General features: G+C 38.8%; 1 protein-coding gene across 5 annotated transcripts in view; it reads right to left on the bottom strand.

The window, feature by feature from the left end:
• inpp5b (inositol polyphosphate-5-phosphatase B) overlaps positions 1 to 12,860 on the bottom strand; it is a 42,978-nt gene that overhangs the window by 4,145 nt on the left and 25,973 nt on the right. For 4 of the 5 annotated variants that reach the window (XM_048152383.1, XM_048152384.1, XM_048152385.1 and 1 more), the window contains 6 exons: positions 11,567 to 11,702; positions 11,380 to 11,490; positions 11,066 to 11,231; positions 7,528 to 7,763; positions 4,714 to 4,824; positions 4,215 to 4,299 (listed from right to left, as the gene is read on the bottom strand). In XM_048152383.1, the coding sequence (XP_048008340.1) occupies positions 4,215 to 4,299; positions 4,714 to 4,824; positions 7,528 to 7,763; positions 11,066 to 11,231; positions 11,380 to 11,490; positions 11,567 to 11,702 (845 nt within the window). Of the gene's footprint in view, positions 1 to 4,214; positions 4,304 to 4,713; positions 4,825 to 7,527; positions 7,764 to 11,065; positions 11,232 to 11,379; positions 11,491 to 11,566; positions 11,703 to 12,860 lie in introns of all 5 variants that reach the window. The other variant, XM_048152386.1, reaches the window with a different exon arrangement.

Here is a 12,860-nt window from a genome sequence, read left to right as displayed (position 1 = left end):
TAAAAGGGACTACTTCCTTTGGCGGGGACTTTAGACGTCATCATTAAAAACGGGACATTTGGACAGCATTTCTCATGAAAAAGTGGATAAGTATTAATACACAGCGCAGATCATAATCAGCGAGCATGTTTATAAATAAAGTTGTTTTTTAAATACAGTTTGAGGAAGCTTGGTGGTGACGACGTTGATCCGCGACCATGGTGTGCTGTAGTCCGTTTATAGCCTACTGTTAGCCTTTTATATCTGACCACTTTATTTAGGCTTTAAAATCTATAAATGTTGTTCACTTGTAAAGATTATCTTGATAGACAAAACGTGTAAGTGTCATAACCCTTTGTTAAACACAGAGCTTATTTTCTGTGATTTTCCAAAAGTCTATGGGAAAAATGCATAGGCTTTGAACCGAGGGAACCCGTGCGCCGCTAACTTCCGGGTTGGCCTACAAAAACGCGTCATCCCTGGGGCACTCTATTTGCATAATTCCAGCCTATGCTCTTCATTGGCTGCCGGAGAACAGCGTCTGCTTTGCCCCGCCCTCAAACACTGTAGTTGTATCAGAGACTGGAAGAGTTTGGTTAGTGTTGTTCATGTCGAGAAGACGCTGTTTTCAGAGCAGGCTCACGGAGAGGTGGGGTTTAGAGAGACTGAATCCTTGATCGAAGCGTTTCAGACATTGTGAGAAAAGAGCTGATGCTGCAGTGGATATTGGGGGAGAATTAAAGTGTTTTTTGACCTGATGCATGTAAACCTGTTGTAGGAGACCTTACGGACCTTTAAAATAGCATAATAGGGACACTTTAATGTGACATAAATATCAGTCTTAACCAGAGGTCGCGTTAACCGAAAATTTTCCGTCATTGACAGAATTTTTTTATCAATGACGGAAAAATCTGAAGGCAGTCCGTCACGGTGACAGATTACACTGAGGGTGATCTACTGTAAATTGTAACTGTAATTCACACCCCTGTCCAGTTGGTGGCGAGTGCGCTCCAATGTAGCAGCAGAGCACTGGATCCAGAACAAAAATAAAACTGGCAGGAATCTTTTGCTATGCGTTTGATACTGATAACGCACAGGCGAGTACCCAGAAGCTACAACTCTCTATCACACCACATTAAAGAGCGCCAAAACGGTATTTATTGCTTGAATTTCTTAATGAAATGGACAGAATTTGAAATCTAAATCTTTTGTTCCATATCAAAAGCAACACAAAGCGTTAAGCCCATTGCGATTTATTGGATGGGAGGCGCACAATGCACTGTTTAATCATCAACTGAAAACAGCATATAGCCTACCAAGAGATCAATTGTGATTTACGAATCGATATTGGTCTCATGAATGCGCAAAACAGCAAGGATACATTTTAATTGTTTATTAATAAAGTAATGTTTTCTGAATCAGTGTCGGCTGCAAAGATGAAGTTGATATTGACTCTCATCATCTCCTCATGATGCGCTAGAGAGAGAATGCACTTCATTCGGTTTAGTCTACATAATCAGGGTAGCCCATTTCTTTTAGTTTTGAATTAATTTGTTTTCGTTAAAGGAGGTATTTAAAGCTTTCTGTAGATATATTTCTCATGTCTGTGAGGCAAGCAGCCGCTGAGTTTCGGTTCATTTAGCTGACGCGTTCCAGTTCACGCGCCAGTGATCGCGCCCACGCCTCCATGTCATGATTATATTGTCTGCTATATTTGCTTCTTATTTATTACATCCAGGCAATTGGTTAATGAAACATTGATTAAAATTAAGATACAATTTGTACAAAACGAAATTCACTTTAAAGAAAGGCTTTCTACAAAATAAAACTTAATGAAGTGTTTAAAATCATGTCTGACCCACTCCATGTCTCCCGATATATTGCGCATCTTATGATGCATCTTACTCATGCTGTTTACTTTTCATAATCAAATAGATGAATTTAAAATATAACATAGGACTATTTAAACATAAATATGAAACTACGTTTTCTTTAATGGCTACCAACGTAGCCTATAGTACAGAGAAATTTCACGTGTGAATTACCCGTCATTTTAATTTTCATATTTTAATTATAATAACACATTTAATTGCTTTTATTTGTGAACAAAAATAAAATCAGTTAAATGTGTTATTATAATTAAAATATGAAAATTAAAATGACGGGTAGTAATAGATTATGACGGAATAGAGTGCCCCAGGGATGACGCGTTTTTGTAGGCAAAACCCGGAAGCGAGTTAGCATTTTAGGACTTCCGGTTCCAACGCCGTAAAGTCTATGGGTTTTTTGAATGGGTTTTTGCTAAATCTCCTGAAATAAGATCTGTGGTTAACAAAGCCTCTAAATACTTTCACGTTTTGATCTATGATATAAAACACACCAGTTATAACCCACTTGTGATTTTTTTTAAACTTTTACTGTGTCTTAAAATCGGCGGTTGCTAACAAATTGCTAAAAGGGACTACTTCCTTTGGCGGGGACTTTAGACGTCATCATTAAAAACGGGACATTTGGACAGCATTTCTCATGAAAAAGTGGATAAGTATTCATACACAGCGCAGATCGTAATCAGTGAGCATGTTTTTAAATAGAGTTGTTTTCTAAATAAAGTTTGAGAAAGATTGGTGATGACGACGTTGATCCGCGACCATGGTGTGCTGTAGTCCGTTTATAGCCTACTGTTAGCCTTTTATATCTGACGACTTTATTTAGGCTTCAAAATCTACAAATGTTGTGTTAACTTGTAAAGATTATCTTGATAGACAAAACGTGTAAGTGTCATAACCCTTTGTTAAACACAGAGCTTATTTTCTGCGATTTTCCAAAAGTCTATGGGAAAAATGAATAGGCTTTCAGTCGAAGGAACCCGCGCGCCGCTAACTTCCGGGTTGGCCTACAAAAACGCGTCATCCCTGGGGCACTCTATTTTTACGACCCTGTCCGTCAAAATGACGGACAATGTTAAAGGGATACTCCACCGTTTTTTCATATTAAACTATGTTATTCCCTTAACTAAGACGAGTTGATACATACCTCTCTCGTCTCAGTGCGCGCACTAAATTGCTCTGTCTTGCGGCGAAACTTTGTTAGCACTTAGCTTAGCCCAGTTCATTCAATAGGGGCCAAGCAGAGAAGCTACCAAACACCTCCACGTTTTCCCTATTTAAATACAGTTATTCGAGTAGTGTAACTCGACCTAGGACGGTGACACAAAACAAAACGTTGCGCTTTTCTAAGCGTGTAAAATGGATAACTATATTGTATGGCGGAAGGAGCACTTTGAGCACTTTGACTTGGCGCAGTAATATCTTCACTCGTGGAAAGTCCTCTCACCGGCCCCCGCTCCCTCTCCTCCTCTCTCTCATTTCCGTCAATAGAAAACCAACGCTCCGGCTCCGGTCTGTTCTGGTTCGTATCTTTTTTTTCCCTCTCACGGTCCATAAGAGCTAATTCCTCCTCCGTGTACTCGGGTTCAAACAGATATGGCTCTGGGTCTGCTACAAACAAGTCATAATCATCTACAAAGTCCGCCATTGCAAATGATCTCTTGCACTTTGCTAATAGCACAGGTGGTAAAAGTCACGTTGGTTCTATTGACGGAAATGAGAGGGAGCGGGGGCCGGTGAGAGGACTTTTCACGAGTGAAGATATTACTGCGCCAAGTCAAAGTGCTCCCGAGCACTTGCTATGGTATTCCGCCATACAATATAGTTATCCATTTTACACGCTTAGAAAAGCGCAACGTTTTGTTTTGTGTCACCGTCCTAGGTCGAGTTACACTACTCGAGTAACTGTATTTAAATAGGGAAAACGTGGAGGTGTTTGGTAGCTTCTCTGCTTGGCCCCTATTGAATGAACTGGGCTAAGCTAAGTGCTAACAAAGTTTCGCCGCAAGACAGAGCGATTTAGTGCATGCACTGAGACGAGAGAGGTATGTATCAACTCGTCTTAGTTAAGGGAATAACATAGTTTAATATGAAAAAACGGTGGAGTATCCCTTTAAAGTCTAACGCAACCTCTGGTCTTAACTGTTATATTGTTCTATTATTCCATTGGACCACACTTGGAGTATCTAATTTTCTCCCGGTCTATTTGTGCTGTGGCAAAAAAAGAAGAAAAGCATTTTAATTTCTGGCATTCTCCAGAAATGAAGGAGACTTTGAGTTGAAATAAACCCTGAGTCAGTTCAGACCACAGACATTTATTATACACAACAGTGACCGTGTGAAGGATACGGAGAGTGTCCAAGCTGCCCGTGTCCAAACAATCCCGAATCTCCTCGAACTCCGTGCGCAGGCCGGGCTGTTGAAAGAGGTCTTCCTGTAATACACACAAGGACAAATACTTCATCATGGCTGCTTTCAAAGTCCTTGGATGAACTCCAGGCATTGTACTTTAAGGTTTCATTTACAATCAGCTCAGTCAATCACATGTGTAATTGCGCAGTACATTCAGTCAGATGTCTCTGAACAACAATGGACTATTTGGGGAAGCTTTAATTTCTTGTTTCGGGCTATTGAAACAACTCCCACGGCAAGCGGAGGTTAATTTCCTCGACAGATTCCTGCTTTAGTGTTGGTGTTACTATGGAGCGGAGCTCAATGGGCAGACCATAACAAAGACAAACAGCTTTCAGCAGCACAGAATTACAAAAGACCGGTTTAAATGTTTTAAGACAGGCAAAGAGACGAGTTTAAGCAAGCTTAAAACATAAGGCAATCCTGATGTCCTGACCTGTTTTTTTGCATAACGGAAGAGATGGTCCACCATCATCCATAATTCCTTGGGGATTTCTTGAGGTTTATCCGTCTCTGGGTTACTCACGTCGCTATTTGACTTCAAACTCTGATATAACAAATGAAAAGTATGAGGAAAATTAATAATTAACAGATAATTATATATACGTTTTTGATAAACAGAACATTTAAATACAGAGCAGCATACAGTCCACTCATGTCTCTGACTGAATCTAAACCTAGAGACAAGGATCATTTATAATACATTTATAATGTAACAAAAGATTCCATTTAAAATAAATGTTATTCTTTATATTCATCAAAGAATCCTGAAAAACAAGTATCAGGGTTTCCACAAAAATATTGAAGAGACTTTTTTCAAAAACATGAAAAAATCTTACCAACCTCAAACTTTTCAATGGTCCTATATATCAATACAGATGTAATTAAAAATGTTTTAACCAGATATTTGAGTCCTATATCATATTTGATTACTGAAGTAGCAACATGCCAATGTTAACAGTGCAGTAAGTGATTTCTGAGAAACACTATTGATATTTGAAATTGACACCCAAACAAACAAACCCCTCCCTGCATTGCTCCGCCCCAAAAATAACAAACACGCTTTGCAACACAGTCAATGGCTAACAGCTGATGCATCAGACTGTCCTGTTACTATAACTAACATTACAACAACAGCATATCTTGGTTCTGTGAAAAGGCAAAACCAATGTTACTCATGAATGAAGCAGAAACACAACCTCTGCGTCCATTTTCAGGCCTTCCTGCTTCGGTCTCTCCAGCACTGGAAAGCTTTTCCTTACTAAAGGACTGTTCACACCAAGAACAATAACTATAAAGATAACGATAAAGATATAGTGCTAACGTTATAGAGGAACGATATCGTTGGGATCACTTTCAGAACGATTTTTTTCCAGCTGTTGAACGATACAACACTGACAGCCAATCAGAATCCATTCTAATTTAAGGGCTCGCACATTTAAAATGGCAGACAACACTGCGGAGAAGTTAACCGCCGAGGTCCAGAAAAAGCCACCACTGTTTGACAAGTCAACCTCCTTTTCAAGGATACTATAAAGAAAATGGATATATGGAAAACAATCAGTCATAAATGGTGAGAATATGTGTCAGGCTAGCAAACAGTGTAAAATAAAATGACCTCAGGTATCCAGCGCTAGTTTCGACAACATTGTCTTGCTTCCTTTGAAGTTGCTGTGAAAAAGACTAGGTGTTGTTTTTATTCCACTATATTGACTTCGTCAGCTAAATTCACTGTTAGATTAGATCGATTACACTAGCTATTCACTCGAAACAGAGCATGCTGAGGACATCTGCTGGTTAAAGCCTGTAAATGCAACAAGAACAGCTAAAACATGTTGTAAACACTTTGAAACAGCAGCGCGTGAGTTTAGAATAAACAGACCGTTATAATTCATTGGTGTGGACGCAAATATAGATATCGTTCTTCGTGTGAACGGGTCTTTAAAGGAACACTCCACTTTTTTTGAAAATAGGCTCATTTTCCAACTCCCCTAGAGTTAAACAGTTGAGTTTTACTGTTTTCAAATCCATTCAGCCGATCTCCGGGTCTGGCGATAACACTTTTAGCATAGCTTAGCATAGTTCATTGAATCTGATTAGACCGTTAGCATCTCGCTCAAAAATGACCAAAGAGTTTTGATATTTTTCCTATTTAAAACTTGACTCTTCTGTAGTTACATCGTGTACCAAGACTGACGGAAAATGAAAACTTGCGATTTTCTAGGCTGATATGGCTTGGAATGTAATGCTATCGGTCTCATCAGTTTCAATAAACTATGCTAAGCTATGCTAAAAGTGTTACCGCCAGACACGGAGATCAGCTGAATGGATTGGAAAACGGTAAAACTCAACTGTTTAACTCTAGGGGAGTTGGAAAATGAGCCTTTTTTCAAAAAAAGTGGAGTGTTCCTTTAAAGCTCTTGCCTGATCATAACCCTTCTTCTTCCAGTGATATTCCTCTTTCTACAAATCCCGCTTGCTTACTCTCTCTCCTCGCCCATCATGAGTGGACACGCCTCCTACTGCTACAAGTGTTGTGCTGCTCATATGATTGGTCCAATACACTTTGTTTTTAGGTTCTGTCTCAGTTAGGATGCTCTTAGTCTCAGCCTCAGACGTCACACGCCCATAAAGGCATAAAGCGCAAAATAAGGGAAACACTTTGAGAGTTTTGAAGTCGTCATCTGATTAGTTGAATTCTCCAGGATATCCCGGGAAATGTGTGTCGCGTTCTGTAACGGGCCGCCAGGAAACAAACCCGCCATGACACCAAAACTCCTCATGGAAGAAGAAAGCCGTTGTGTTAACAACTGTAACAGTTGCGCTTATCAGGATCAACTAAACGCTGGATTTTCAAAAATATATGTGAAGTTCACAGCTCCAATGTTGCAATAAACTTGGATGACTTTCTTGAATGAATAATTAGATGCATGCCGGTCTGTTATTGTTGGGACAGTGACTTTACATTTTCACACCCCTAAACATGACGCAGAACAATACGAATTGCCTGCTTTACGTGTCAGTCAGACGGCCTCTGGGCGGTCCTTGGCCAATGAAAGCTGCGATAGAGTCCAGACCTTCTGCCGTCAGTCTGAAGATTTGGCTGCACAAGACTAAGATGCTCCCTCAGAGAGTAGCTGTCTATGTAGGGAGTAGACAGCAGGGCAGATCACTAGGTTTTGAAACAGCTTGGCTCAAAATGATCCGTCACAAACAGCAGTATTTTTGAGTTTCTAAAGGCAGATCTCACCAGCTCTCTGACGGTCTCCAGTGGCATCTCCTGGATGGGTTCCCTCAGCATGCACAGTGTACTGAGAGAAGAGCCGAAGCAGCTGGGAAGGTAGGAGCCCGTGATGGAGATGAAGTAATCTTTACCCCTCTCCAGGTGCAGGACCAGGATGTCCTCCAGCTGCTGCTGGCCGGAGTTCAGCTCTGGAGCGGTAGAGCGGTTCACAAACACCTCCAGGTCGATGTCCACACTGGCACCTACACAAACACCACAATGACATCAGAGGAGCAAACAGTTTTCATTGCATTGGGGGAAGTGAATTCAAATTAAACTTGGTCATAATTAAGCTTTAATTGTAAATGTTGACTGCACAGTGTAGTTGGTATACAATAGGGCTTTTCACACTTAACTAGTTAACCCTGGGTCATCTTAAAGTAATAAAATAAAGTAAAAATAAGTAATATCATTTATTATAGCATGTTAAAATTGCCACTTTTTGGGTGTGAGCAACCGTAGAAACCAGCCTTTAAGGAGACAAAAGTGGATACAGGCAATAAGATGTGAAGCATCAGCAGGAAGAATGGGTAAATTGTGGGATCCTGACACTCAGTATGCCTACGTGAGCAGTAAACATTTGACACTGTTAAGTCAAATGTCCAAATGTCAGTTTTATATATTAAATTTCCTGTCGCTGATTATGTTCCCCTCCAGTGGGCGTAGTTCTCAGTGTAATATAACATGTTGCGCTCAGTCTCAGTCGCCTGTATCCACTTTTGTGTCATTAAATGCTTGTTTTTTTGGGTCGACAGCTTATAAAAACTTCTGTGTTTTTTTTAGCTTGTTTGCTGTACACCCTGTCACATAGCAGCTTTTTGACAGGGTTCTGTTTTTTGTTATAAGTCAGAAATGACAAGGAGGCAGCTTCATGCAATACAAAGTCAATGAAGACGGTTGGATTGTTTTCCCCCCCGGTGGGCGTGGTTTTCAGATTATGATGCGTGTCGCTCTGTCTTTATACCGGCAACAACAAAACAGGAAAATCTTACGCACCAAAAATGTCAGAAAAGGCATTCATGTGCAATTATATATATATATACACACACACACAGTACAGTCCAAAAGTTTGGAACCACTAAGATTTTTTATGTTTTTAAAAGAAGTTTCGTCTGCTCACCAAGGCTACATTTATTTAATTAAAAATAGAGTAAAAAACAACAGTAATATTGTGAAATATTATTACAATTTAAAATAGCTGTTTTCTATTTGAATATATTTCACAAAGTAATTTATTCCTGTGATGCAAAGCTGAATTTTCAGCATCATTACTCCAGTCTTCAGTGTCACATGATCCTTCAGAAATCATTCTAATATGCTGATCTGCTGCTCAAGAAACATTTAATGTGTACAATTGTACAAAATATTTGTGTACAATATTTTTTTTCAGGATTATTTGATGAATAGAAAGTTCAAAAGAACAGTGTTTATCTGAAATCTAATCTTTTGTAACATTATAAATGTCTTTACTGCCACTTTTGATTGATTTAATGCATCCTTGCTGAATAAAAGTATTCATTTCTTTAATTTCTTTTCAAAAAAATAAAAATAAAAATTCTTACTGACCCCAAACTTTTGAACGGTAGTGTATAATGCTACAGAAGCTTTGTATTTCAGATAAATGCTGTTCTTTTGAACTTTCTATTCTCAAGGAATCCTGAAAAAAAAAAGTACACAACTGTTTTCAACATTGAAAATAATCATAAATGTTTATTGAGCAGCAAATCATCATATTAGAATGATTTCTGAAGGATCATGTGACACTGAAGACTGGAGTAACGATGCTGAAAATTCAGCTTTGCATCACAGGAATAAATTACTTTGTCAAATATATTTAAATAGTACACAGTTATTTTAAATTGTAATAATATTTCACAATATTACTGTTTTTTACTGTATTTTTAATTTTCTTTTAAAAACATTAAAAATCTTAGTGGTTCCAAACTTTTGGACTGTACTGTATATATATGTGTTTCAGTGACTCTCCAAAACACATGAACTCGATTGGCTGTCGGTTGCGAAGCATTGTTTCACAATGCACACGTTTGGCACCGCAATGTGGTGCCAACAGAGCAAAGGTGGCTGTTTAGCTCTAGTCCTGCTCCGGAGCAGGGTTTCATAACCTGATTAAAAAGTGGTGCTAACCCCACTTCTAAATGACTTTTTAAACTTTCACATGAAGTGTGAAACGTTCCTTTACCCAAGGTTAAAAGCGGGGTTTAGAATGTTGATAACCTGGGATTAAGCACATTGTGAAAAACCCCATTATGTGTTTTTATGAAGAAGAATAGCAATGAACATCCTGCTTCACATAGCTGTATAATACACATTAAGTATGTTCTGATTGGATGTGGCTTGGTTGTTTCAAGCAGCATTTAGATGCAAGTGAGGAAAGAAAAATTACTTGGTGTTGAAACTAGTTGTGTTAGGAAACTTAGTAAGTGAAATAACTGATGACAAAACAAGAGGGTGTGAAACTTCAGGTCTCGACAATAAGGACTGTCTGATGGCTCTGAGGCCAGCGTAAACTTCGCTTTGGACAGTAGCCGCAACTGTCACTTGCCCGATCGGGCCAGTGCTGCATCATGAAAGTTAATAATTTTCACGTGTTTTTACGCCTTGCCAATCTAAATATTCAAGTGCAAGAAGAAGCGAAAGAGAACTCAATTCAATAGTGTGAGAAGTTTTGTGAGTGCATCCGAAGCGTGTGCTCAGAAAGCAGCTTCTCAGACAACGTGCAAATGCTGAATTGAGCTCTCTTTCACGTCTTCTTGCACTTGAACGGACATATTCACACAAAACTACGTCAAAAAATGCTGGTCTCATCGAGTATCCTAATAAACAGTCTGTTTTATCTCAAGTGAACCAACAGTTGAGAAATAAAACACATGTGTAACAGTATATTGGATCCATGCAGCTCTTAAAGTGACAGCAGCCTAATAAATCTGCTTCTGTCTTTGTTTTAATGTTAATCAAACAACAAATGACAAATAATAAAAAAAAATGACTCACTGCTCTTGACTAAATATCATTTTTAACTTTAATAAGAATTCATCTATATTTAATTTATACAGTAAAGTCTTTGTACCTGAAAAGACTTGAAAAAGAAAACCATGAAAAGCAGTGTTTATTTTATTTGTATGCTTGTTCTCTTGTATTTGTGCTACTTCTCATTATTTGTTCTGATTTTATTACTGACAGTTTACTTGTCTTTAACAATATTTGAACGTTAGGCTAATAGTTTTTGGTGTCACAATCTTATTTATTAAGGTTATGGGTCAAAAACAACGAAGACATTAATTAGGCCTGTTTTATTTATTTATTACTTTTTTCCACTGGCCAGTAGAAAAAATCCTTAGTGTTGAGTCCCGAACATAGCTAGTCAATCTCAATAAAACAGTAACAGCTGATCGTTTTAGAATTGCTACATAGAAGTCACTCTATCAACATCAAACAAACACCAACACAGTGGGTGAATATAAGTGTAGTGGTGAAGCCGTCTCACCCTGGGCCAGGAAGCCTTTAGATGGGTTTGCTGTTAGCCAGGGCTTGCAGTAGGCCGGCTCGTCCAGCTTCTGAATGAACTCAAACTGACACGGCACCTGTCCATCATTGTGAACGGTCACAGTCTGTGCCTGATGCTGCATGAACTTCACATCCTGGAAGTGGAACTACAGAAAGACACCAAAAGGAAACATGAAACATTCGTTTTTCATTTAGAGACTAAACAAACACTGACTTGTGCTACAGAAAAAAAAAAATTACAATAAAAACTATAATAAGAGACACTTGGGATGATGGTAGATGAAAACGGCTCACCTCTCTTTGAGACAGCGTCACTGAAGGAATACAATCATTCTCCAGTCTGTCGATGCGCCTCACGATCTCTTCGAACGTCCGTTTGTAGGACTCCTCGTTCACAACCTTGATCTGTGCAGAGTAATGGCAGAAGTCAGTAAGGGGATGGAGAATGAGGGCTGTGTATGATCATGGCTGGTGTTCTCACCCCTATCTCTAGCAGAGAGCTGACGGGTTTGTGGTCACTGGTCTTCAGGGTCATGTGACTCTGGTAATTAAGCTGTTTAATGCTCTTCCCCCTCCACAGGATGCGGTCACACCACGCTGGTACTCGACACTTCTCACTGCATAAACACAAACACACACAAAAATACAGCTAAGAGCAGCAGTAACAGGGCCAAGCCCTTCAGAATGAGTTCAAAGAGTAGCTAAAAAAATAAGAATAAAACCAACAGATACAATAGAGGCTACAGGACCTTCAGTGCTCAGCCCCTACCTGACAGAGCATGATGGATTAGTGCATTGCTGAGCTGATGATTTTGAGTCACACAGGATTTAAACTGGCAACTATCGCAGTGTGCCACTTATAGGAAACACATTTACCGTGAATATCGGACTAAATTTTCAGAAGTTATAATCATTTTTGTAAAAAGTCTTTATATCTTCTGAACTCTAGGCAGCAATGTCTTCAAATGTTTCGGGTACTTTTAAGATATGCTGTTGATGTAATTTTGTGCAGATGTGTCATAGAATTAAAAAATTATTGCAGTTTACGGCAAATTTCAAAATGGTGGACGTCAGTTTTGATGGATTTGGCATGACCAAACATTCTGACAAACATTTCGAAATTTCCAAGCAAAAATAGCCATTTTTCAGATCTCATGACCTGTAGGTGGTGCTGTTCCCAAATTTGGCATGCACCCTCAGATCATGGTGTTGATGAAGTGTACCACGTTTTGTTTCGATAGATAAAAAAGCTATTGCCGATATATTGCACCTAATGTAATTCAGAGTCAACAATAAGTTCACATCATCAGAATTTTTGAACAAAAAGGAATATAAAAATTTTCTGTCATTTCTGTGTGGCTCGGTCCAATGATCATCTGAGAATTTTTTTTTTCCCAGAATGGGGAGAGTAATCGGCTGTACTAAGAAATTTGTTTCTAGGACCTCAAAAAGGGCTCAAAATTTATGACCAAAAGAAAAGTGAATTTTTTAACTGGTGGTGGCGCTATAGATTTGGTCCTAGAAACCTCAAAGTTGGTCAGGTTACTATTCAGGGCCACCTCTATAAGTGTGCCAAATTTCATCATATTCCTATGTATGGTTCATAGGGCTGCCATTTACTATCAATTGGGAAGAATAATAATAAATAAACTTGGGGAATAAAAAACAACAACAACACTGTGTTGATGAACTAATCAGACCAGAAATAAAACTGTTTTGCGAACATTTGCCATTTCATACTTGTATAGCATTTTATTATGTTTTTTTTTTTTTTT

This window comes from Megalobrama amblycephala, linkage group LG13 (assembly GCF_018812025.1).
Source record: "Megalobrama amblycephala isolate DHTTF-2021 linkage group LG13, ASM1881202v1, whole genome shotgun sequence".
Taxonomy (NCBI): domain Eukaryota; kingdom Metazoa; phylum Chordata; class Actinopteri; order Cypriniformes; family Xenocyprididae; genus Megalobrama; species Megalobrama amblycephala.
The sequence above is the reverse complement of the archived record's forward strand: the minus strand, read 5'-3'. Positions and strand labels throughout refer to the sequence as shown.